Below are 25,518 nucleotides of genomic sequence, written 5' to 3'. Positions count from 1 at the left end.
GCACCCACAGGTCTCTAAGGTGGAGACGAGGACCTCCAAGAGGAAAGCAGAATTCTGGTTTCCTTGACAACACACCCTTAGGAAAGTGCCCTGCGAGGCCAAGGACACTTTCATCCAACCTTCTTCCTTATTCTCCCAAGGCTCAAAATATGAGTCACGTAGGAAGAAATAGAATAGTAGCAACCACCAGGGCAATTCTGCCTGAGTGCTGTGGGCCTTAAACAGCAGATGGGAGCAGAACCCCAGGTGCAGGCACGAGCAGTTTTCGTGGGGGAGGGCAACCCTGTACCAGGGTCCTCACCACGTGACCCACCGTTACTTGTGCTGGTCAAGGCTTTTCTGAGAGGTCACAGAACCTGCAATGTCTGAGGAGCTGAAGGAAGTGGTTGAGAGGGGGTCCAGGAAGAGAAGGAAGGAGGAAGGTCACGTGGGGTATGCCTCTTCACTAGAACTCTGAAGTTCTCTGGGGCCAGAGGGCCCCCTCCCTGAAGAAGGGTGGAGAAGGCAAAGGCGGAAGTGACTTTCCCCACCACATCTTCTAGTTACCTGTTTCCTTGGGTCTGTCTGGGAAAACTGGCAGGGATTATTCTGAGTCCTGAGCACCCAGCCTATGAAGGGAGACAGGAAGCCTGGAAAAGTTTTAGACTTAGCATACCAAGGCGGGGCTGCCTGTGACCCAGGCTTTGTTGAGGATTGCAGGAAGCCCTATGATGCACCTTTAGACCATCTTCCCACCTCACTTGCTCCAAGATGGACAGGGCCACCTCCTGAGGTCTCTGGCAGCACCAACTGACCCTGGAGTGGCGCAAGTGTGCCCTGCCATGCCGTGGCTGACTTGTTTAGATTTGGTCCCTGGCAGCAGTGGCCACAGGCAAATGTACCATTCAGGCCATCTCATCAGGCTCGTTCACTCGTAAGCACCAGCTGAAGCTGAGAGGAGTACTTCCCCAGCCCAGGTCCATTCCCCCGTTCATTCCAAATCTCCATGATCTCTAAAATTTAGACAGCTCTCATTGCTCTCATGGCCAGGTATGGACTCTCCATGCAGCCCGCACTGGGCCGCTGCCTCCAGCTCACCCCGTGCTCAGACGTCAGCTGACCACCTGTGCAGTCTTCTGGGGGAGTGGGCCAGAACTGGAGGAGGGTGGCATGGCCAGCAGAACCTGGAGTTCTGGTCAAATGTGGGGCTGCTTAAAGCACTGGGCAAGCCAGGGCTCATTTCTCTTCCTGGAACTTCCATTCTCCTCAGCCCTGACAGTGAATCTTCTGGAACATCCAAGCAGCCACACAAACATTCTGAAGAATGGTATCTAGGTTGGGCTCTACAGTGACAAGTGCTGTCTGGCCCCGGTACCCCTCCCTGATCCCCACCACTGCTGCCCTCTGGGTTCCTGCCAGCGCTGGCCCATCCTCCTTTACCAGAGGCAAAACGAAGGACAGGCCTAAGACTCCTTGGAACCACCCTCCCTCCCAGCTAAGGACAGCTCCGCGCTCCTCCCCGGCCTGCCTGCACCGCTTCAAGCTCTAGCAGTGCCCAACACCTCAGCGACCGAGCTCTCCTTCCTCCCAGTGGTCCCTGCCTCCTCAGGGTCAGGCAAGAGGCCTTGGCACGCGTGCTTACCTTGCACCTGGGGAACTGCTGTCATCTCAGTTATCCAGGGCATCTTCCCAAACCACTTCACTCCCTTGCGGCATCACAAAAGCACTTCGGTTCCGGGGATTCGGTGTCCCCCACAAAGCTCTAGGTATGACTGTGGGCAAAGGCCCATCCAACTGATACGTCAGCCCTGAACGACCAAAGAAGAGCCAAAATTCACCAACACATGGGTAAAGGAGTTCAAGAATTAACCAAGGAAGGCTGCCCCACCCTCCATTCCAGCACCTGGCCTCCAGTCTGAGGCAGCTTTGTCTCTGGCACTGGCCATCCCTGGGCTAAGCCTAGAAGGGAGGTCACTCCAAGAAGGAGAGAGCCCCGGGCAGACTGGGCTCCAATATTGCCCTGCTCCTCCCCCGCGACTGCAAGAGAACACAACTGCTCCAGACTACCTGCTTCCAAAGAGGCCTTAAGAACGAGCACCTTGTCTGGGGGCTACGTTCAAGCAATGGACACCCACGTCGTGTAGGGCAGGAAAGGAAAAACAACTGCCAGGAGCTGCTGGTTACAAACCTCAGGCTCACTCCCTTCCTCTGCAGGGCTGGTGTGGTGGGGTCCACAGCCCAAACTGCAGCCCCTCTGCCCACAGCCAACGTGAGAACCAAGTGTGAGGACAGTCCTGCTCGGCCTGAAGGGCCAAGGGGCTGCGAGCCACCAGCGTGGCAGGGCTTTTGGATATGGTGGCGCTGGAAAGATGCTGCAGGGCATCTGTTTGCACGCAGTGGGGAAAAAAGTCTTCCATCCTTTGAGAATAGACTTGATTAAACCAGGACTCTGGACAGGATTAAAAATCCATCCTCTGACAAAGGTTTTACTGACAACTTTTCATACAGTTAGTCAAAAAATAAAAAATACAGAACACAGTAGACAGGATCTCATACACTAGAAATTAACGTAACAGGAGTTCCTTCTCACAGCTGTTAAAAAAAGAAAAACCCAAAACCTAAAAACTTAAGTTTTGGTTGTGGATAGGACTTCTGGTCCCCCACCAAATGAACCAAAATAACCCAGCAGAGAATTCAAACCTAGGGTGGAGGCTAGGGAGGGCATCAGATTTAAAGTAACTGCTTTTGTGACACAAAGAAACATGGAGTAGGAAAAGACAGATGTGAGCTAGGCAGTGTCTCTTACGATGACTATGACCATGTGCTCTTCTTCTAGCTTGCCCAGTGTCCTCAGTGCCGACTGGAGGTACTGCTGTGAGAAATCGCAGGGTGGGAAGGCGTAGAGCATGCCCGCGCCATCTCTGCCCTTGGGCCCCCCCACTGGCAGGCTGATCACCCCCGCGGCCTGCTTCTGTTTCAGGTAGGACACCAGGTTCCTGAGAAGCCGCCTCTGTAGGCCTGGCTCCACGGGGGGTGTCCCCTCAGTGCCCGGGCCACCGGGGGTCGCCTGGGTGGCCAGGAGCACGGCATAGCCGTTTGGGCTCCCCTGTTTGATCCGTCTCGTGACCTCATCGAGCTTGGGCTGGTCGAGTCGAAGGCGCTGGGCGATCTTCAGCTGGGTCAGCTTACTCCCGGAAGTGTGGTCTTTGAGGAGACCGCTGATGACGCCCTGGTCCCCCTCGAGGATGTGCATAGATGTCGGGAAGCAGCTGTTTTTCAACACCAGAAGCCCGTTCCAGCCCAGCTGCAGTGTCTGCGCGTACTCCGACAGGCTCTTCAGCTTTCTGGGCTCGTGTTTGGGCTCTTCCAGCAGCTTGGGCTCGGCCTCGGCGGTCCGATGATTGCGCTCACCATCTCTGGCCTTCTTCCCGTGGGAGGAAGAGTCTGGAGGCTCGTGGTGGTGGTGGTGGCCCCGCTCTTCCGCCCCGTGTCTGCTGTTGCTGATGGAGTTGCTGCTCGACTCCTTGGTCCCTTCCCCGGAGTGATTCTCCTTGCGGCCACGCTCAGGGGTGCGCTCGGCGCCGCGCTCCGGCGGCGGCCCGCCACCCTTGGTCCTGCTCCGCTCCTCGTAAGGCGAGTGGGCTGTCCGGCCGCGGTCGCTGGAGAGGCTCCTCCGCTTCCGCCGGTCGTCCCAGGAGGCCTTAGGCACGCCGCGCTCCCCGTCGCCCCCCCAGCGCTCCCCACTGCGGCTGCGCACCGAGCGGCTGTAGCCCTCCAGGCTGTTGCGGCGGTCCGAGCTTTTACCGGGGCTGCTCCAGTCCCCTTCCAGAAAGGTCCGCTCGCGGTCCGAGTACAGCAGGTGCGGGGGAGTCCTGTCCCGGACCCTCAGGTCCGCATCCAGGTTGCGGTGCCGCGTGTACCCGTCTGCGAGCAGCTCGTAGTGCACGGGGAGGGGTGCGGGCTGGTACTGCTGCGGATACCGAGTCTCCTCTGCTTTGGCAAAATCGACCCGGAGCCTGCGGTCCGGACCCCCCAGGGGGAAGCCCCGCATCTTGGCGCAGGCCGCCTGCGCCGCATCCAAGCTTTCGTACTGGATGTAGGCAAAGCTGTCGCCTTTGACGTGGTCGATGGTCAGGATGCTCCCAAAGCGGTCGAACTCCCGGGCCAGCGCCGCGAGCGAGGTGTTAGGGCCCAGGCCGCCCACCCACAGGCGAGTGGTGGGGTTGGCCTTGCCGTAGCCGATCTTAATGGGGTTGCGGCCAATCACCCGCCCCGACATGGCCACCTTAGCCCGGTGGGCCATGTCCAGGTTCTGGAATTTGAGGAAGGCGTAGGCGCCGCCCTGGCCCCGCGCCGGCCTCTTGATGACCACCTCCTCGATGATGCCGTACTTCTCGAAGGCGCGTCGCAGCTCCACCTCGGACACGCTGTGGTCCAGGTTCCCGATGAAGAGGTTGCGCGTGGCCCGCTGGTCGTCCTCGGGCATCAGGTCCTCCTCGCACACGGCCTGGTAGCCGTAGGGGCGCCCGCGGTCGTCGTACAGCCCGTAGTAATCCAAGGCCCGCTCCCGGGAGAGCCCCACGGCGGCGGCGGCGGCGGCGGCATCCAGGGCGAAGGCCGCGGCGGCGTGGCGGGCGCGGGGCTCCCGAAGCGGCGGGGCGGCGACCGGCGACAGCGAGCGCTGCTTGTACTGGTAGCCGCCGTGCAGGGGCAGGTAGCCGAGCGGGTCGGCGGGGGCGGGCGGCCCGGGGGGCGGCGTGGAGGCGGCGGCGCTGCTGCTGCTGCTGCGCCGGCTGCTGCCCCCGCCGCCGCCGCCGCGCAGGTACACCGGCTCCACCTTGAGCGGCCGGTCGTAGAGCAGCAGCTGGCGGGCCAGGGCGTGCTGGCGGGCCTCGCGCGCGTCCTGCGGGTGCCGGAAGTTCACGTAGGCCACGCGGCCCAGCTCGGGCGTGTGCGACAGGCGCAGGCTGATCTCGCCGAAGCGCTTGAACTGGTGGAAGAGCCGGTCCTCGAGGTGCTCGGCGGGCAGCGCGGGGCTCAGGCTGCTGATGAGCAGCGTTTTGTACTCGGGCGCGGCCGCCGCCGAGCCAGGGCCCGAGGGCTCGGCCCCGGGTGGCGGCGGCGGCGGCGGCGGCGGCAGCGGGGAGGCGCGGGGCGACGCGCCCGAGGCCCCGGGGTCCCCCGAGGCCTTGCCGCCGCGCCCCCCGCCGCCGGCGCCGGAGCCCGAGGAGCGGCCGCCGCTCGCCCGGTGGTTCGCGTCCCCGGCGCCGCGGCTGTCGCGGTGGCCGCCGCCGCGGGGCTTGTCGCGAACCCGGGCCGGAACCGGGTGCTTGGCGCCGCCCGAGGCCTTGTGCGCCGCTCGCCGCCCGCCCGCCTCCGCCTCCCGCTCGCGCTCCCGCGGCCGCTTGGCCGACGAGGACGAGCCGCGCCCGCCCGGGCTCACGTCCCGCTCGCTCTGCCGCTTCATGGCGCCGGCGCGGCGGGCGGGCGGGCGGCCCGCGGGCCCCTCACAGCGGCGGCGGCGGCGGCGGCCGCGGAGGCAGCGCCCCCGGCGCCGCCATCTTGGACAAAAGGACTCGCCGCGGCGGTGGCGGCGGGGTGGGGCGGGAGCGGCGCTGAGGGGCCGGCGGCCGCGTCATCAGGCCGCGCCACGTGACCCCACGACGGCTGTCATCGGGCCGTGCGGCCCCAGCCACGTGACCCCCGCGGGAGGCTGGCGAGCGGGGCCGGGCCGGGCGCTCTGGCGCCACCGTGCGGCCGGCGGGGCCCGTGCGGCGCAGGAGCTCGCACGGCCGGAGCCGATGGGCGAGCTCTGCCGCCCTCTCGCCAGCGCGAGGCCCGGAGCCGTGACCCGGCGGCTTCCTCACGTGGTGGTACTAGGTTTGGGGCCGCCCCAGGCCCCGCCACTGTTCCTCCCGTTCGGAGGTCCCGGGATGACAGCCCGGAGGACAGACGCACGCCCCTCCCCAGGCATCCTCCGCCTTCAGGCTCACCCGCAGGGGGCCTGGGAAGGCCAGGGAGCCACAGTTGTGAGGTGCACTGGGAGCTCCAGCATTGGTTGGTGATTGAGGGCCACCTCCACACCTCTAGCTGACGAAGTGGGCCCCTTAGCACGGGTGGGCTGCCATCTGCTGTGGGCACCGGGCAGATCCCAGGGCAAGGAAGCGCCTCGGTCTCGAAATTCAGACTGGTAGGTAGTAGCAGCAGTTACCAGAGCCTGCTGCACTGACCTGTTCTCCCAACGGCACGAGCCCTTGGCTCCATCACCCAGCCCCTGCCCAGGTGCCCAAGCCCACTGGGGAAGGAACTTTCCTTTCCCAGGGTGAGTTGCTGGAGCCACCCCAGGACCTGATCTAGCCTCACTTATAAAACCCGTGAATGCACCCTAGCCTTCCCCTTTCCCCCAACCAGAACGCAGCTTCTGTAGCTAAAAAGGGATAACACTTTCAATGTTGCATGACCCCTGGAAGTCAACCCTCTCCACCGGGATCCTGGGGACCTGTTGGGTCAAGAGCTGGAGTCCCATCCAACTTGGGCTCAGCTTTCCGTTTCTGCATTCTGCATGGCCTGGAGGTCCTGGGAACATGTCACACCGGGGATGGTGAATTGAGGACACGTCCCCTTCACAAGACCAGTGACTCCAGCCATGATTTTGCCAGCGCCCCTGGGGTCTCAGACACTGTGCTGATCAGACCTTAACAGATGGCCCAGGGACGTGGTGCAACATTCTTGCCTTCCTCACAGATGTGGTGCCGTGGGTGTGCAAAATATGACCGGCTACTGCCAAGCAAGAGCGGGCCTCAAGGCGGGCTCCAAGATCCCTGACAAGCAAACCGCATAAAAGATGTGATCTGAGACAAAGACCAGTTTCTTAGAAAGCACTGCCTTTTACTCCTTCCCTTCAGGTGGTCTCTGCTGGTCTGAGGAGCAGAGGTGTCTCCATCAAGCCAAAGCTTGTGCTGACAACTGGGCTTCCCAAGCATCACCCACAAAAAGAGCATCTAAAAATCTGGACTCCAGGCCTGCGGACAAGCCCTCAGGACCTCAGCCGTTAGGACTTTGGAAGAGTTGACTCCTGCCAATCCTGCGAAAAACCCAGTTAGGAATCAGAGGGTCTGACACTAGACCACTGACACAGATGAGCAAGGAGGTGGCTAAGCCAAGAGCACCTTTGGAAGGTGACAATACTGAACAGTTACTGAATTAATCACAGAAAACCATACTCCCCAGACCCTCTGCCCTGCTCCTACCGAGCCCCCAGGCAAGCCCCCTCCCACGTAGATCAGACTCACCCTGCCCGCCCTGAGCCGCCTCCAGCCCCTCTTAGGAGCTAAGATGAACACCAGGGGGAGCGGGGAGACAGGGTGACCAGCCAGCCTCCGTGTCACGGAGGTGCCTGCTACCCTCCAGTTCTGCACAACTCCACTAGCCGCTGTGTGTTGCCCCGGTACCTCCAGCATTGGTTGGCGATTGAAAGACAAATGGAAATATATCTGAAAACCTGGCAAACTGGAAAGCACAAGCCGGTAGGATCCTTGTTACGGGGTAAAACCCTATTTCAATATTCACTTTAATTCTCCAAGGACAGCTAGAATTTTTTTTTTCCTTTAATAAAAAAATCCCTGACACACTTTGAAGTCCTAGAGGAAACCAGCAACAGAACCAAGTGAACTCCACAATGGGGCGCTGTCAGCCAGCGTCGTCCGGCAAGCTCCAGCTTCACACCTGACCTTGTCAGGAGCCCACTTAAAAAATAAATTACAAAAAGGCTGTCTGGGAAGAGACAGATGAACTGTTTTTTTCCCATCAGGTGCAGCAGTCAGGCAGACTACAAATCAGTCCGAGAACTGGCTGCCTTGGGGGCATATTTAGGCATCAGTTCATTAATCTTCCGGATGTAATCTGACTTCTCTGCACAGCCTTTGCATGTCTCCCCCCAGTCGTCCAGGATCTTCTTCAGCTCTTTAACTCGGAGCTTCTTCAGGTCCACTGTGCTCAGGTCAATCTGCTTGTCTGGAGGAGAGAGCAGGGAGAGTGACCAGCTGGGTAGGAGTGGCCACTGCTCCCCAATAGTCATGGGAGAGGTCACCTCTTGAGTGGGCAACCTGTCCCTTAGAACAAGCAGCCCTATCAGCTGTAGGGGGAGAGACATTTCTCAGAGACATGCAGGGTCAGTGCCCACTGCTCCCAAGTAGGGAGACCTGGCCTGAGTGCCTTCATCAGGAAGGCAGCCCCACGCTGACAGGGTCCACACTGCAGACGTGCAGTGCCACCAGGGACAGGGATGGAGGCCACGTGGTCCTTACAGGAGGAAAGTGTAAACAGCCACATAAGTCAAGCACTGTAGAATGACAGTTCCAGGCTGGTAACAGAGCATGGAGATCCTTTAACTCCAATTTCCCAACACAGGGTCTAGCCAGGCCCTGAGGCAGGCGCTTACACTCCAGGGCCACTGTGACCACGAGGGACCTGGAGTCAACTGGACCAGTACCACGCGTCCTTGACCTCAGTGGGTGAACACGGGCCCTGGGACGTTCAAAGGCCGGCGCTCTTCATAAAATCTTACAGAAGAGGACAGCGACTCTGGGCCCTGGCTCTGGAGGCCTGGATTATGTGTGCACAACCAGGCGGACCAGTGAGAGATGCTGTGGCTCCAGCGTTTCTCTTCAAAACAAAAAAGACTGTTGCACCTTCAGTACGAGCCTGTTAAACCCAAGTCAGATCCTGTTCCTTCTCCACTCAAAGACCTCTATTGGCTCCCACTGAACCACAGCAATTTGAATCCAGCCCCACCTTGGTTTCTACAAATACCCGGGCTTGACTGAGGCAGTCCTGTCCTCCACAACCTAACATTGGAGGTTTTAGTTGCTTAGTTGAGAACATGCCCAGTCTGTTCTGAAGTGAAAATAAAGCCTAAAACTGTAACTGAGTTAAGAATTAACAATTATGCTTACAAGATCATTATATAGATGACTTTATATTATAAAAAAATAACAAAAAATCAATATCTGAAATCAACTAAACTGACTGGATTCAGCCTAGACCTGCTATTGTGATGGTCATTCTCAACAGGTCTCACCCCTCTTCATGGTTACGCAAAACTCAGCCTCTCCCTTGTGTGTACTTATTGTGACGGTTATTCCAGACTGAATTTACCTGTTCATGTTTATTTCAGAACTGGGCTCCCCCCTGAGAACATGCCTGCCATTGTAACGGTATCCCCTCCACCTCCTGTTTGACACCCACATGGAACACCTGGTGACCTCCCTCTCCTCTGTGCTTTCCTGTCCTAGAACCTTGATCTCTGGTAATGATTTCACTTTGTAACTCATCCTGGTTTGGTACTCACCCCCCATGCTGAACCCCTTCATGTTTAGTAATGAAGGACCCTGCGTCCAGCTCCACTCCGGTTATCTGTGAGTACTCCCATGGTATAAAACATTAGAATTTCTGCAGTTCGGGAGGCTGGTTTGAGACTGCACATCTCCAGTCCCCTACCAGCAGATAAACCGTCTTTTCCTCCCGGCCTTGTGCGGTGTGTCTGTCTATTCTGCCCTGCCGAGCCAATGAACCCAGCCGAGGGCCACCCCGGCCCCTCTTCACCACTTCACTCAAACTAGAAGCCCAAATCCTCCCTTCACCTGCGAGGCCCTCTGTCACCTGCCCTCTCCTGTCTCTCCACTTGCTGCCTGGCACAGCCTCGTCTTGCACCTCCTCCAAAACCGTGCTGAAATGGCACCTCCTGAACGAGGCCGATTTTGACCTGGACCTGCTGCAGTGCGGGATCCCCCAGCATTTAGCACCACCTCCCATGGCTCTGGTTGGTCACCCGTCTCCCCAGTTAGCAGGCAAACCCCACAGTGCCTGGCGACAGAGGGCAGCAGGGTTTCTTAAGGCAGGCTGAGCGGACTCACCATACTTCAGCTCGCAGATCTGGCTGTCCTTCTTCTTGAGCTTCTCACAGATTTTCTCCACAGGGATGTGGTGGGCCAGGGGCTTCGACACCTCATTGATGATCTTGGTGGCTGCGTCATCTGTGGCCCCGATGTAGTAGCACTGCGGCAAGAAAGGACAACGGCCTTCAAGAAGTGCCACACGAGAGATGTCTCCTGGACAATACTTTGACATTCTAACACTTCTTCCTTACTCTGCCTGAGCCTAATTTTTTGTGCCCTACCTGTATGGACAATCAAATTCAATTGTTGTAAGCACATTAACCCCTGCTCGAAGGCAGTGCTGACAGCCAGCTAAAGAGTCACTAGGATACAACCTTTAAATAGACAGTTGGACAAACTAGAAACTACCAAGGAAATTAAAACTACAAAAAACATTGTTTCACTAGCTCTCTTGCCTTGATTCAGCCCTTGCCTGCTTTTGCACCAACCTTATTACCCAATTCTTCGCACATGCCGAACTCATTTCTGGCCTCTGAGCATGCACACTGGCTATTCCTTCTGCCTGGGATGCTATTCCTCACTCAGTGACCACCCTTCCTCAGGGAGATCCTTCTTTACCACTCCGAATCAGCACCTGCCCTCTCCGCACCATTCTGGCCCATTTTCTTTATGACACCCTATCACATTATGTTTGCCTGATTCTCATCTGTCTCTCCTGGCTCTTCCCAATGTCCAGCATTGAGCAGGTGCTTAATAAATATTAACAGGATAAAAAAAATATCTCAATTGCAAAACACATGCCCACTTGGGAAAGGACATGAAAGCACTTCAGTCCTGCATTAGTTCATCCACAGAACAGCTAGTCTCTGAATTCAAAGACAGGTAGGCAGGGCCTCTCCTCAAAAGGCCTGTGAAAGTCCATAGTTAAACACAGGCCAGGCTAGCTGAGGACAGCCAGCAGCTACTCACCAACCGATTCTCTTTCCCCCTTGCTTCACGGCAGAACTTAATAAGTTCTTTTTCAATAGTGGCTGGTGAAAACGTGACATCTCTGTCTCTGAGGTCCTGGTAAAATCTTCCCAGATAAGAAAGACAAACTGGAAAAGAGAGGGAAAAAAGATGCTGAGCAAGGACAACCTGCTCCCCAGTCCACCAGGAAAGCACTCCGTGAGCAGTGTCAAGGGGTGTCATGGCGAAGGTGTGTTTTCCCATCACTGGGTTTTTCTGGGATGTCCACAGGTGGACAGAGCCTGGCTTCCGGTGGCTGGGGTCCCCTGGTGCACCAGGGACATGCGGGTAATGGGCATCACCCATGGACCCACAAAACGACTCCTGCCTGCTCTTTCCATCAAGTTTAAGCTGAGATTGAACATACGTCCTTAGAAGGGGATTCACTGCAACCTCATAAATGGACAGACTGGAGGCCGAAAGGAAGAACGATCAAAACGTAGCTTATTTCCAAATACAATATTGAACCCCAAGGTGCAACTTCGAGACCCCAACAGACCGGGCGCAGGAACCACGGTCTGCCCTTGGGGCCTCCGACCTGGGAGCCTCTGCCCAGTTAAGAAGAGACAAAAAGTCCAGCGTTAGCAGAATTTCTGGCCAAGTTTTTAATACGGTCTAGTCCCAACTTTTTCTCGTCTGACCACGGTTTTCTAGGCCCGAGAACCTTTAACCGCTTGTCCCCGGCCCGAGGCACGTCTGCCCTTCCCCGGGTGGTATTCCGGGCGGATCCCACCAGAAAGGGCCCGCTGTGGCCCAGGGTGCTCGCACGCTCCGAGATTTTGTTGGGTTCAGCGCCGCCGCCAGGCCGATCCCGCCGCGCGGACCCTGGCCCCACCGCACCTTCACAGTCGCCGGCCCGCAGCGCCCGACTGCCCTGCAGCACGCTCAAAGCCAGCGCCACGGCCAGCCCGTGCGTGGCCCACATCCTCCACCTCCACCGCCTCCTTGGCCGCCGCCGCCCGACTGAACCGCGCCCGCCGAGCCGCGCCGCGCCGCCTCCAGGCCGCGGCGCACGCCGTGGCTCCCCATTGGCAGGCGGCCCCCGCGCCGTCCCACACACCGCATCCCCATTGGCCCACGCGACTCGGAGCCCAGACCAGCAGTTCCACGCTGCGCTTCCCCATTGGCTGGCGGCGCGCCGGCCCTCAGTCCGAGACAGTTGTCGGCTGGTGATTGAGCCCGGACGGCTCGCAGGAAGCGGCCCCAGCCGGGGCGGAAGGGGCGCCGCCCACCATCTTGGGTAGGGGCAGCAGCCCGGGCGGAGGACCGGCGCTGCGGGCCGGAAGTGGGGTTTGACTGCCGCGCCGCGCCTGCCGGAAAAATTCCGCTGCCTTCCCGGCCCAAGGCCCCACCTGGTGGTGCAGGTCAGGGACCTGGGGTCAGCCAAGACCTACAAGAGCGACTGGCCGCCAGCAGGGCTCAGAAGAGGAGGGGATCCCTCCCCTTTTCATTTTTTTGAACAAGCACTTGGGCGGGGGGTCCGGCTTTGGGAGAGCATCTGCTGAGCCTCTGACGCCTGCGAGGCGCCAGCTGACCATTTCCAAGCCTTCCCGCATCTGCCTCAGGCGCCCACCTGCTTAAACCCGTGTCCACCGTTCACAGGCTGACAGGAGGGACCCTGCCGTGGGGGACTGGCCGCCTCCGTTAGGAGGACCATCCATAGAAAGGGCTCAAAACCTGCGCTTCCCTCTGGAGCTCATCCCCGAGCTGCAGTCCTGGACCTCTGAGGGAAGCGCCGGGCCAGGTGATCCCCAGGGCTGAGGCTCTGAGGGTCAGAGAACGCTTCCCCCTCGGTGGGGGAGAGCTGGGAGGCTTAGGAAGTTTATTCTCTGCTCTTGGGATGTGCTCCCATTTCCTCACAAGCTCCAGAAGCATGGCCGCCGCCGCCTCTTTCCCATCTCAGCCGCCAGGGCCCCTGGCTACGGAGGGACCTCTTGAGTAGGGTCCCTTGGGTTTCTAGACTTGCGTGGAGTATGTTTCCTCTTTGGCTGTCCTCCTTTCAAAGCAAACGCGGGGCTACCTGTCCTTAAAAGCTGGACGCAGGGAAAGTTTGCATTGTGCTCAGTGGAGGAAGAAGATGTGGATGGGGCTAAAAGGGCTTGGAGCCCAGCAACAATGGTTGGAGAGGGACACTTGTGCTGCTCCCATTCATGAATTCAGTGGATCAGTATCAGGTATTTATCTTTAATTCACATCACAGCAGTCAAGGGAATGGGGACAGAGGGGGGGAAAAACCAAGTGGCAGATATTTACATCTAAAATTCACATTACTCCTTGGATTCAGAACATGCTACCACAATATATACAGTAAAATACCTCTTGGGACACTGGTACAATTTTTCTTTTTTTTAACTTTGCTTTCTGATACAGGTAAGATCATTTTGAAATTACTTTTTCTTTAAACATGAATACACAAAAGAAATGGTTAGAAGTTTTCTTGTTTTAAATAAGCACAGAATGCCAGAGATTAAAAACACATTTATAGGGCTGAATACCAATGGGACATCACACTCTATACATTTTTTGCTCAAATTCCTGTACAAATACACAGCATTCAAATAAGTATTTACAAATAAGCTTGAAAGAATGAAAACCAGTTATTTCACAATCTTTTCAAAGGATTCTCATCTCTGGTCTCCCACCTCCCCCCAGACTGGCTGATTTTCCAGCAGATGAGATTTGGAACGTGTCATTTTCATCTAGTTAGGGAAAATGGAGAGGTAAAGCATGAACCATCTCACTTTGCACAAAGCAAGGCCAAACAAACCCACTCTCCTCCCTACCCACCCTTTCCACAAGTGCAGAAGGTAGATGTTCCTGTGTGATGAGTGCCTTGTCCAGGCGTTAGATTCAAAAGTGCCTAAAAATACACAGGTGCCTCCTACCTGAAGACCAAATCCAAAGCTAGCCCACAACCCCATGAACAGCAGATGGTCTAGGGACTGAAGCTTGCAAGTGAATCCAGGCTCCGAAGCAGGCCTGCCTTCTGTGGCTGGGGAGGGGGTGGGGGTGGGGGCTGCCATGACTGACCCACACCCCCACAGCCTCTTGCCCCACCCACTCTGCCTGGAGTAACCCTTATTGTATCAGAAAGGACCCACACTGGTGATAAGGGCCTCCAGATGACCTGAAAGGACTGTGATCCTCCGTCTTTTCAATGTTACTCGCTGGCATTCCTGTTAAATAAGCTGGCATTTGTTTTAAGAGAGAAACACCCTGACCATGGTCTTTTCTGTTTGGAAAGAGAGGCTGTGGGGAAGGGATGAGGGCCCAGTCATGGAGTTCAAACAGGCCAGCAAAAGAGGACCTGGGATGGGGGCAGCACACCTGCTCAATAAAGAGAAGGCAGCAACCTGCTGACATTCAAAGGCCCTGGCTAGTTGATGTGAACACAAGCAAATGAAAGAAAAAATATTTTGTCCGTTGACAGTTATTTTTTCTTATAGTAACTTAGAAGCACCCTGGTAAGATACCACTATACCCACCCCACCCTACACCTCCAAACAATAAAGCAAGAAGAAAATCAGTACCCTGACCTGGAAGAGTTTCCTATAATAACGCCACTGCTCTCTGCCCACCATCATACTGGGAAGGCTGGAGAAACAACCCTCCTGCCTGCCCTGAACCCTGAGTGGCAGTCCCCATGGACCTGGAGCGGGGTGCTTGCACTTGACCACTTGAGAGATTGCAATTTTAGCTGCATGGCCCTCTGCTTCCAAAAAAGAGAAGCTGCCTCCTTCTTGCCTCATTCAGGAACTTATGGAACTTGTCTACATGTCTTCAGAGCCTGGAAGCCTTGTGGAGCAGGAGCCCCATGGCTCAGAGGTAGTGCTGAAAATCCCTGATTCAGTCAAGTGCCCTGCATTCTGGCCACTTCTGAAAGTTTAGGATTTCCAGTCTCTGCCACACCCTAGCCTGACTCCTATGTCAGTTACTCTCTCAACACATGGCTTCCTGAGCCCTGGAGGGGGGTTCAGCTCCCTCGAGGAGGAAGTTGGCCGGGGAACCCTCTGTCCTCCACAACCCCATCTGAGGTCCCAGAGCGTAGGAGATATCCCGTTCAGATCCATTTGCCATGGGGGCTCCTGTGGGCATGAGGTGTACTGGGAATGGAAGGGAGCAAATGGCCAGAAATAAAAGTAATGGGCAGAAAAATCCAAAGTAGAGGAGGAGGAGGAGACAGGGCTGCCCACAGAAACCTGGCAGTGTGCCCTGGGCGCGCAGCTGGGGCCAGCAGGTTGGCCCGGCCAGCCCCTCAGTTACACACTCCTGCACAGAAGAGTGGGTAGGGAGGCAGGCATTTGTGCAAAATGGCTTGCAGCCCTCTTGTCCACCCATGGCATGCAGTCCACGTGGTTCTTGCAATCCCTGAATGCCACCATGAGCTTTTCCATCCACACAGCAAAGAAAGAGTTCCCTTAGTGCAATTTCCATTCTTCTGTGCATCTCTACCCTGGAGGGAGGGCCTGGGCTCCTGACCCGGGGCCCTACAATGCTGCGAAGCAATTCTGCTGTGCATATAGTTCCACGTGGTCTGGAACTGCAGGAGGAATAAAGCATCTACTGCACAAAGGAACGGGAGAAAGGAAAACCCATAGAAATGGAAACATAGAAAATGAAGTAAAAAGAGAAGCCACAAGCCTTCATGCTGCTGCGGCCTCTGTACATGGCAACACACGAGTTCACGGCAGTAGAACGGAGACTCGGGGTTGTTCTCTCCTGAGTGCCAGGTCTCTCGGGCTCCCTTGGGGGAGGATTTGCTTTTCAGACCTGGAGTGGGTGGGCAAGCTGCTCACTGAGGATGGCATCTCAGCTGCCTCCTTGCCCCTCATTGCTCCCCTCGGCCGTGCTCCCAGGCCATGCGGGCCTGCTCCTCCTTGATGCTCCCCGGCGGCAGTGAGGCCTTGCGGTGCAGGCCCCGAGGCCTATCAGCCTCCTCACGCAGCAGCACACCCTCATCATGCTCCAGAGCCGGCAGGCGGGGGTGGTAGGGCTTGGGCGGCAGCGCAGGTGGGTCCATGGGGTCCTGAGGAATGACGCACCCCGGGGCTGAGTGGCTGCGGCACGGCTGGGCCTTGATGGAGTCCAGAACAGCAGATTCGGAGAGGCTGTAGTGGACAGGGAGGTAGGGTGGCTCGAGATCTTCATCGGCATTCCAGGCCTGGCTCGGCATGGAGTCCATGGTGTCAGTGCGAGGTGGGGCCTCTGAGGAGTGCCCAAAGTTGCTCTCACTCAAGGAGGACACGCCGCTGCTGGCACTGCCGGACAGCGTAGAGTTGCTGCCATCCAGGCCCGACTGGGGGCTTGTGGGGGAGGCTGGGATAGGGTGCAGAGGAGACTGTGCGAAGGGAAGGGTAGGATATTAGAATAACTCTCTCCAGACCAGCTGACTGGCTACCATGTGGCAGGAAGACCAAGAGGCTGCTTATTAATGAACTGTAAAATAACTTTCATCAACAGCACATTTCTTCAGCAGTGATCCTCTAGTTCCCAGCCCTGTCCCCTTCTCCCCCGCCCCACCCCCCACCTCAGCCAGCAAGTCAAGGGAGTTCCACAATCGTTTGCATTTCTGTGGGCTAAAAAAGTGACACGGCCCTAGCTGCTGGGCATTGGTGTGGTGGGGCCCTGGGGTACTGACGGAATGGCTGGGTCATCAGGTCAGCTGGAGAAGGCAAAAAGAACCCCGGTGGGCATGGACCAGATGAACCCATTTTGCTGCTACAAATCCATGATAGAGGCAGTCTTTTCCAATTTGCACAAAAATCAAATTAATAAGCAGGATTTAAGTTTTTCTTTCATGAGTTTCTCATAAAGTTTTGATACCTGCCACTTCCTGATTTTACTGGAATCTAGTTTAAAATGTTCTATGATTCACCACAGGGCTGTTTATGTAGCTATTTGAACTGTTTTCTTGATACCTTGAGGAGTCCACGGAGAGCTTTATAGGCTTCCCAGAGCTCAGAGCCCACACACTCTGGGTACTTTGTGTTGCTGTCCCCAGGAACCCTCTGGCCTCCCGCCCCCACCATAGGGAGATAAACTCTTGCAGGGTGCAGTGATCACCAGTACCCCAGGCATGGCTCAGGTTGCTCTCAGCTTCTGCCAGGCTGGGCTCTCTGGGACAAAGGAGCAGGGAGGGCTCAACCTGTCCTGCAGACCCCAGGGGTGATTCTAGAGCAGATGAAATGACTCACCTCACAATCTGTGGGGCTGTCGTGTCAGTACATTACCTTGCGCAGGGTCCGGGCAGGGAGGGCTGGAGGAGTATCACCCAGGGGGTGGTGGAAGGCATCAAAATGTAGGGAGTAATGACCTGCAAAGGGAACAGAACCAGAGCCTCAGCGGGGGGCCTCTCAGCTGTGGGCAGCTGGGCTGTGAGGCAGCACCATCTTGCTGGGCCAACTGGGCAGGTATGGGAAGAGCTTCCTGGGGCCTGCTCAGCATTGAGAGCCATAGAGAAACCTCTCTTTACATTGTAGTTCTCCAAAATACAGGGTGCTGGGGTAAAAGACATCCACTCCACACAGGAGGTCAAGAAGGTCGAGTGCATCAGAGCCCTTGGAGCCAGAGGCTGCAGGCAGCAGCAGTTTTCCAGCCAGCTGCTGGGCGATGACAGGCTGGTGAACACTGGGCCTGGTACAGTCATTCTTTCTGTTGTCTTCAGCCTCCCGGAAGTCTCTGGTTGGGATGGCCTTGCAGAGCTAACCTGCTGTACTCAGGAAACTCAATGACCCCAAGGCCCAGCAGGATCCTTCCTGTGGTGGGGTCCTTTTTCCTTGGCTGAGTCAGCCCAGAGAAGAGCCCATTTTCTCAGCCTGGATAGCTGCTGCTCTTCCCCTGAGCAGAGTATGAGATCAGGGACTAGCCGGGGGACCCACTGGAGGTCTCCTTACCATGCAGCAGGCTTCGGGGAGGCACTGGGGGGGCCAGGATGTGCCCCACTTGGGCAGACAGGAAAGGCTGGGCCTCTCGGGCTCCGCTATCCAGGCTCCAGCTGCTGGGGGCTGCTGGCACCGCTGAAGGGTGGAAAGAGACGGCATGGAGGGCGGTTACTTCTTAAGCCACCTTCTGGGAGAAGCCCATTCTACAGCCTGCGGCTTTTCCAGGTACATGTCAGCCCCTGAGGCTAAAAGCACTGGCCAAGCAAGGGCAGGAGAGTGAACAGATACTGAAGCAGCTCAAGAGGATGGCAAAAGAGTGAGCTGAAGTCTGAATAGTATTCAGGATGGGCAAGCTGAGAAAAAGTGTATCAAGGAGCGAATACCTGAAGTCTCTTGAGTTTGCCAGGAGCAGAAGAGTGAAGAGAAGGGAAAACAGAATAGAAGAGGAGAGGAAAGTGGATAAGACAGATGAGACCAAGAGAATTCGGACAGAGCACAGGCCAGAGAGCAGCCTAGCTAAGGCCTACTGCCCAGGCCCAATAGGAAAAGCAAGGAGAGGATGTGTGAGGTAGGGCGCAGACAGAGACCACTTCCTTCCACAGCTACCTCCACTTCCAGGAAGTGCACAGAAGCTGTCCCCAAAACTGGGCCCCACAAAGGGCCTATGGTGATACATAAGCCATGCCTATCCTTGTTGCTTCCATGCCCACTGGCTGAATTTGGGATGCACAGGAGGCTTTCCTAGGCATGGACTGGTGTTCAATGTACTCTTTGGAGGAAAGAGTATAAAGTGCAAGAATCACAGCCCAGGCCTAGCTGGACCTGCTGCTTCCTAAGAGGAAGGAAGGCTCAGGAGCCCATGGGTGCTTTGGGGCATCCACAGAGGATAAGTTCATGGCACCGAGATGCCATGGATGCAGAGCAGAATGGGTCCTGGGAAAAGAGGAACTTAGAGTACCGTCCTGTGCTAAGGGATGAGTCCAGTGCCTGAACACTGGCCCCTGAGCCCCAAGTGGGGTGAGCAGCTTTCCAGAGGGGAATGGAAGGGAGGAATGGCTAGGGTTTGAGGCTGCCGCTCTGCAGGAGGAGCAGGGGATATGTGAAGCCTGTTGGTCGATTCCTCCTAGAGAATAAATTCCAGCAAGAAGAAATATATCCTTTCTCTGATGGGGCTAGGCAAGTGCAATCTCCCTTCAGGCACTCATCAGTTGGGAGTTCACAATCCAGGTACCTAACCACTGGCTTTGTGTTAAAACAGTCATTTTAAACAGGGGTATGGGTTCAGGCACTGAGTGAGGAAGGCGAGGGCCAAGTGGGACCTCGGAGGCTCTGGAAAGGAAGAAGCTGGAGTCTGGCCTTCAAGGAGGATGCCACAGGGAATGGCAGGGCCCCATAGAAGTCCAGAGATAAGGAGGCAGCCTCCATCCTCTTCCCCCTCATTGGTCAGGAACTGGAGTGGTCTTGCAGCCTGTACCAGGACTGGTGGCAGGAGGAGAGGCATGACAGTGTTGCCTGGAGGGAAGAAAGAATTCTGAATCTCTGATAAGCATGAGGTAGATTCCACCATTCTACTACAGAGCCAGAGAGCCTCATCACCATTCTACTGCTGAGCCAGATAGCCTCACCAAGGAGACTAAGGACCATTCTTGGCCAGGCTATCTCCTCTCTCCAAGGTGTGGCATGAGCTTCCTGGTCCTCAGTCCCAGGGCATCTCTACCCACAAGGAAAAGTACCTTCTCCATTAAAAAAAAATATATGTGTGTGTGTGTGTGACCATCACTAAATCTGAGGAAATGAGAAGCCTGGGGATGGGTTCAGACAGTTTTCTTGAATGGATTCCAACAGCCCAAGATCTGAGATGCACACCTAGCTTCTAGAAGAATTGCAGGGCTGCAAAAGCCTTATCCAAATGGCCCAAAAGAACATTAGGCTAGGAAGGCCATGGGGAAAGAGGATGGCCAAAGCTGCAATGGTTCACACAAGGGTGCCTGCATGAGCAAATCCATGTGAACCAGAAACCAGCAAACTCGCCGATGATTGTAAGCAATGATGCGGCACAAGCGTTGTCAGAGCCAGTGGGAAATATCAAGATGGAATGACTTGTCCTAGGAGGAGAGAGGAAATCTCTGTGTGTTCTGTCTCTCACAGTGTTATCAACTGTCCTGCATTGGCCTGGAGGCAGGTTTGTGGGCCTGGGAGTCACTGCCTTGCAAAGACAGGTATCTGCAACTGAAGAGGTAGAGTCCTCATGGGACTCAGGACACTTTCTGACAGAGAATGATGATAAGTATATATATTTCCTGCCCTGGTGGATTCAGGTAGACTTAAGGAGTTATCATTCTGGCTTGTGTGTTCCCCCGGGGCAAATGCCTCATTTCCTGCCCACTAAACACTGGCCTTATGTGGACATGCTTGCTCTGAGATCAACCTCTGTTTTAAGACAACTCTCCTTCTGTCCCACATCTGGGGGTGGGGGTGTCCAGTTCGATTCAGCAAGGCTTGAGGCCCGAAGCTCTGGTGCATCCGATTGGTGTAGGGTCTTGGTCTGGCCACTAGCTCCCACACTCAGCTCTGAGCCCACTGGACTCTTGGCTAGTTCTGAGGATATTCCACATTTCAGGGAGAGAATAGTCACTGTGATTCTGGCCCTTGAAGCCAAAAGGACACACTGTTTTAGGTCAAAAGTGCAGGAATCCAAGCAAGTGGCATGTCTTCAGGGTGTGCAGCCTTGGGGTTAGGAAGACATCTTCAGCCAGAATCTCCAGGCCCTTTGTGGTTGAGTGCCTGGTACTGATGCTCACCATGCGATGAGGTTGTGGACCCAGTGTGTGGTGTCCTTAAAGAGGACACAGAGGTGTGCCCTCCACAATGAACAAGGGGGAGTCTGGTGACAGTGGGGACAGCAGATGGCACTTGGTGCCATGACAACATAATGATGGCTTTGGAGGGATATGTTCGGATGGGATATGAGACAGCAGGCTGTATTGGTGGTGACTGTGTATGCCCTAAACTCTGAGAGATGGAGGAGAGGAGAGAGGAATCTACAGGGAGAGGGGCAGGGAGGTTCAGCACAGACCCCATAATTAGGTATTGTTACGTGTGGAAATTAACTCAGGTCTACACATCTGAGACTTAGGCTAGGGTCATATGGCTCTGAGCCTGGTTCTTCCATCAGCTTGCAGAACACAAGGTAAAACTCCACTACATAAACAGCCGCTGTTCTAAGGAGCACTGCCCAGTCTCATGGTACGGCTGATGATCTTGTAATGGAGAAGGTGGACTCAGAGCAGCTGCTAGCAGAGTGGCTATAGGAGAACTGGACTCCCACAGGGCACCCAGGATTCCACTTGAAGAGGACTATCTTTGGAAATTCATTTTGCCATAGCCTGTCCTCCTCATTCCTCTTGGGTCTCACTTGGCTGCCGGCCTGTTCTGAACTCCAAGGAGAGGTCCCTGAGGATACAAGTTTGAGAGGGACTAAAGAGGCCACAGTGACTGCTGGAATTTTAGGGCTGTTTGGGAGGAGCCCAAAGGAGTGGTTGCTCATAGTTTACATGCACCATCCTGAGTTTCCATAAAGTTGGGCTCAGGGCAGGTGGCAGCTGGGGCCTCTCTGAGACTGGACCCTAGGGAGACAGAGAACAGACACACAAATGGGATTCAAGCCTCGGCACCAGGGGCAGATTTGGGTTAAACTAAGCCCAGGAATTGGTCAGGACCCTGGACAGAGACACACATTGCTGTGTGGCTCAGCCCTGGTCAGCGGTTGCTCAGGGTCAAGAGTCAGACCCTCACGATGGAGAAAGACATGGAGAGAGGGCACACGAGGAGAGGGTTAATACCTTTTTCAGCCACAGACAGATTGGGATCACTGCAGGGTTTGCAGGCTCCAACCACTTGCTGAAACAGGGCCCGCTGGAAATTTGGCAGCTGAGGGAAGGAGACAAACATCAAAGGGGGTAAAAACAACCAGTTACACTTTGGGAGGCACAGTGTTGTGGCCAGGAGAGTCCAAGGATCAGACAGGGGAAATCAAAGCTGAGGTATGGCTCCTGCTTGAGATGTGTCAAGGGCTCTGCAACAGCTTTAGGGAAGTCTATTCAGGGGTATCTGGCTCTGAATGCTGCCATAAGCAGCTTTTGAGGCATCACCCTCCAGTGTCTGGCTGCTCTGGGATGTCTTACGTAGGACCCAAGAAAGAGGTCATAGGCACCTGAGTGTCAAACTGTCTGCATCCTTCTGTCCTGGGAGAGATTTAGAGACCCCCTTCACCCATGAGCACTGGCAGCACCCAAGCCCAGAGTCACAGACAGGACCTGTTGTTTTGATGGGCAGCTGTCAAGCAGACCTGCTCCTTCAGGCTGGAAGGCCTGATCATGCACAGGGAGGTACCACTGAGAAATTCCCAGCACTCTGGCACTAGATAACAGTTGCTAAAGGTGACTTTCACATACTCTGAGGGAGGGACAGAGGCAGGTTAGACAGAGGAGGGAGTTAATCTCTGCAGCTTTTTGTTCAAACTCCCCAGGCAGGGTACCTAGAGAGCTGTGCAAATGGTGTGGGGAGCAGCCCCAGCAGGTCATGAGGGGTTTCAAGTGAATGGATGGATAAAAGAGGCAGAGCTTGCCCCAGTGAAGATGCCTCTCCTCCACACAGGGAGGAAAGATATCCTCCACATCCATGTCTACCATTGCCTTCTTGGGACATGCTGCCAAGAACCACTTTCCTCTACAGTATTGTTTAGGGATGAGGAGCCCAGGAAGTTGGCCAGAAGGAGAGACAATCATACAAACAATGGTGGTTCTAATCCTGCTGCCATTCTACCTATACCTACACTCCACTGGGATTGCTGGCCCTCAGATCTACTGCAATTCCCATCCAGAGCCCAGTGGCCTTCTGAGGGATCTTATGGCAGAATGAGCAAGGCACTTAGGACAATGCAGCTAGGGACACCAAGACCAAAACACTTGCAGGAGAGGGCAGTCTGAAGGGTGGGTCCACTACCTGTCCGTTCTCCAGGATGGCTGCTGGATACATAGCACTGCTTGGGCGGTCCCGGTGTGTGGGCAGCAGCAACATCATTTCCCGGGCATGGCGGTACTTATCTGGCAGAGAGGGAGAGCCTGTAACCAAGTGAGAACAATCACGCACAGATGACAAGCCACAGATGGAGGGCCCAGTGGGCAAGCATCCTTGGGGATGTGGAACCAGTGTAGGTGTCCCCTTGCAGTTGGGGTGAGAATGAGCTCAGCAAGCACAGGAGGAATGAAGAACCAGATGTGTAGATGACCATGGTGGCAGCACCTGGCAACCCAGCTGAGGCAAACACACTGCAGGCTGGGCACTGCCAGAGCCCCCCCACTATACTCAGAGGCAGCCCATGAGGAGAGTTGAGGACTGCAGCCAGGCCCCTACTGACCCACTGTGCCCAGACTCTCAGCAGATGGGTGTGGCCTGGATGCTGGACTCTCTCAGGAGACCCAGGCATGGGCACAGGTCACCTTGCAATGAAGCCATCACACAGAGACAGGGAACTCAGATAACAGAGTGGCACAGTTCTTACTTGAAATGCCATGTCTCATGCACTTACCTTCTCCTGACACCACTGGCCCTTTTATCAGTGGGCCTCCTGAGACTCTCTTCCTAGAGGCTCCTCCCTGCTCGGTTCTTGGCCCCCAGCTTCTCACTTCTGCACTCCTGACCATCCCACTGATGCAGCCCTAGTCAGCACCCAGAGCCCTGCACAAAGAGGAGTCTCTAGGGTTTCTCCTTTTGAGTCTTGCTCCTCAGGGAACTCAGGGGTCATGGAGCTAACCTGAAAGTCATGGGACTTTTAATGAATGTTCTTCAGTTGACTTGGCTCATGCTCTTCTCCTGTAAGGTCCCCTGTGATCATCTCCCCTGCTCTGAGGGGCATTTATGGAGGCCATACCAGGGCAGCATTGGTGTGGCCTAGTCTCCATCGATAAAGGCCACAGCTAAAGGCCCAGGGACCTGACAACAGAGGCAGTGAGATTAACTTGCTGGCTTTCCTTGGGGAAATGTATCATTTGGAAGGGCCTCCAAATGTGCACCACTTATTGTGCCAGATGGCAGCATGTCCATGAGAAACCACTGGACACATGTGGACCCTATTTGTCCAGAGATAGCCCCTGGCTGGCTCAAGGGGTTGAAAGTCTTTTAGTGGTGTGCCCTGAGTTAAGATGAGTGGTTGAGACCAGCCCTTGGGCTCCAGCAGAAAAGTAAATTTGCAGCTCCTGGAGGCACTGTGTCCCTGAAATCCAGGGTCTCTGGGTCCTTCCTTTGAGGGTGTGGTGCAGGTACTGCCAGGGCACAACTAAAGGTCTTTTTTAGCCAGTTTCCCCAAGAATTCTTAAGAAATTTCTCTTCTCATTTTGGTCAAAGATGAGGCTTAAATACTTAGAAGAAGTCAGAGTAATAAATCCCAACAATACGATTATTGTTTATGCAGCATCCTCCACGGCTAATCCAAATGATCCTGTTTGTAGAGCCACAGGGCTGGCTTTAAGGAATAGTCTTTAAAAAGTGATAAGGCTATGAGTAAAGGCAATGATTTAAAAAAACAACTGGGCCTGAATTGCTACAATTTGGTAGTTTACTAATTTCGATGTTCTAATTTAGAACTTGTACATTAAAGCACTCTCAAGAAAATAACCACCTAAAGAAAAAGGAAAAATAGCTCCTAATCCCACTGATTTCTACAGCACCTTCTCAGGAAGAAACTCAGAATGTTCCGTGGGCCCTGCCGACCACTGCTCTGGGCAGGGTGACCTTCCCCTTAGCATGCCCAGAAAGAGACACAGGACCTTTATACCAACTCAGTTACAGAAAACTTGCATCTAATATTCATGTCGCACCAGGCATGTGGTTGGAACCTGCTCAGGCTGGCCATGGTCACAACTTCATGGAGTTCAAAAGGACAACTGAGGTTTGTGCACTCAGTATTCTGGTCCGTGGTGGGGGGGAAGCAGCCTGCTGTTCCAGGTCTGGGCCAGGGGCTCCACAGAGGACTGGGATTCATGTTGTAGAGGCCTTGCTGGTGCTATCACAAAGGGATATTCTTTGCTACTGCTAAATTTTACAATCCCACTGCCACATTTCCCTCCTGCTACCCTCCACTTGTCCTGGGCAGACAATCCCCTGGTAGGAGTGATGACTATTCTTCATGGAAACATTTAATCACCACAAGGATTCTCTGTTCTCACAGGACTTCTGAACTAGTTAGTGTAGTCTGGCAAGCCCCATGGAAGCGGAGTCCCAGTATGACAGGGTAATTCAGAGGATCTTTCAAAATCCCCATGTTTCCTAGCCCAATTGGCCTTTTGGCCACCAGGGGGAGCTGCCAACCTACAAGAGTTTAGACTGTGCCCTCAGGGTCATCTCTGTGGTTTCCAAAGCAACCAGAACCGCAGCAGATAGTGTCAGTGGGAATGGCAGGAAGGCCACTGGCCACATGACCATGCATGTGAGTGGTGGCAGTGACTCCAGGGCAAAAGATTCCCCTCCAGATGACCTACCCCATGAAAGCCTTCTCCTCCCCTGTACACTAGACCCAAACCTCAAATACAGAGGCTTGCTACTGCTCCTCCTCTGTGCCCCTAGTGAATCTACTACTGTGCCCACAGCACTTATCTCAAAAATTGGTCTTCCTCTGTAACATCGTGTCATAGTCTTCTATCTTCTCTCAAAGGGCCTAACACTGAGACAGATGTTGGGCCCCTTAGCTGGTTCCA

The 25,518-nt window shown here is 55.3% G+C and overlaps 3 protein-coding genes across 17 annotated transcripts in view; all 3 read right to left on the bottom strand.

The window, feature by feature from the left end:
• Nucleotides 1–2,629: 2,629 nt before the first annotated feature.
• Nucleotides 2,630–5,519, bottom strand: RBM15B (RNA binding motif protein 15B). Its single transcript, XM_023586918.3, has one exon. The coding sequence runs from the start codon at nucleotides 5,444–5,446 to the stop codon at nucleotides 2,768–2,770; it is 2,679 nt and encodes an 892-aa protein (XP_023442686.2). The 5' UTR covers nucleotides 5,447–5,519; the 3' UTR covers nucleotides 2,630–2,767.
• Nucleotides 5,520–7,568: 2,049 nt separating this feature from the next.
• Nucleotides 7,569–11,867, bottom strand: MANF (mesencephalic astrocyte derived neurotrophic factor). The gene is made up of 4 exons (XM_004451774.4): nucleotides 11,724–11,867; nucleotides 10,845–10,972; nucleotides 9,894–10,035; nucleotides 7,569–7,992 (listed from the first exon to the last, which is right to left on the bottom strand). Exons 1-4 carry the CDS (start codon nucleotides 11,806–11,808, stop codon nucleotides 7,808–7,810), a joined length of 540 nt encoding a protein of 179 aa, XP_004451831.1. The 5' UTR covers nucleotides 11,809–11,867; the 3' UTR covers nucleotides 7,569–7,807.
• A 1,186-nt stretch (nucleotides 11,868–13,053) lies between these two features.
• DOCK3 (dedicator of cytokinesis 3) overlaps nucleotides 13,054–25,518 on the bottom strand; it is a 657,203-nt gene continuing 644,738 nt past the window's right edge. For 5 of the 15 annotated variants that reach the window (XM_058288311.2, XM_058288309.2, XM_058288310.2 and 2 more), the window contains 5 exons: nucleotides 22,769–22,887; nucleotides 21,607–21,694; nucleotides 17,777–17,899; nucleotides 17,114–17,196; nucleotides 13,054–16,221 (listed from right to left, as the gene is read on the bottom strand). In XM_058288311.2, the coding sequence (XP_058144294.1) occupies nucleotides 15,712–16,221; nucleotides 17,114–17,196; nucleotides 17,777–17,899; nucleotides 21,607–21,694; nucleotides 22,769–22,887 (923 nt within the window). In that variant the 3' untranslated portion in view covers nucleotides 13,054–15,711. The remainder of the gene's footprint in view (nucleotides 16,222–17,113; nucleotides 17,197–17,776; nucleotides 17,900–21,606; nucleotides 21,695–22,768; nucleotides 22,888–25,518) is intronic. The other 10 variants (XM_058288315.2, XM_058288320.2, XM_058288317.2 and 7 more) reach the window with 3 other exon arrangements.

This window comes from Dasypus novemcinctus, chromosome 26, assembly GCF_030445035.2.
Source record: "Dasypus novemcinctus isolate mDasNov1 chromosome 26, mDasNov1.1.hap2, whole genome shotgun sequence".
Taxonomy (NCBI): Eukaryota; Metazoa; Chordata; class Mammalia; order Cingulata; family Dasypodidae; genus Dasypus; species Dasypus novemcinctus.
The sequence above is the reverse complement of the archived record's forward strand: the minus strand, read 5'-3'. Positions and strand labels throughout refer to the sequence as shown.

Bases quoted from the DNA above. Each gene is read 5' to 3' on its own strand.
- RBM15B (XM_023586918.3), bottom strand. From the start codon at position 5,446: ATGAAGCGGCAGAGCGAGCGGGACGTGAGCCCGGGCGGGCGCGGCTCG.
- MANF (XM_004451774.4), bottom strand. From the start codon at position 11,808: ATGTGGGCCACGCACGGGCTGGCCGTGGCGCTGGCTTTGAGCGTGCTG. The intron at 10,973-11,723 runs GTGCGGTGGGGC...TCTCTTTTCCAG, and splicing joins GCGGGCCGGCGACTGTGAAG to TTTGTCTTTCTTATCTGGGA. The intron at 10,036-10,844 runs GTGAGTAGCTGC...TTCTTGCCGCAG, and splicing joins GGGGGAAAGAGAATCGGTTG to TGCTACTACATCGGGGCCAC.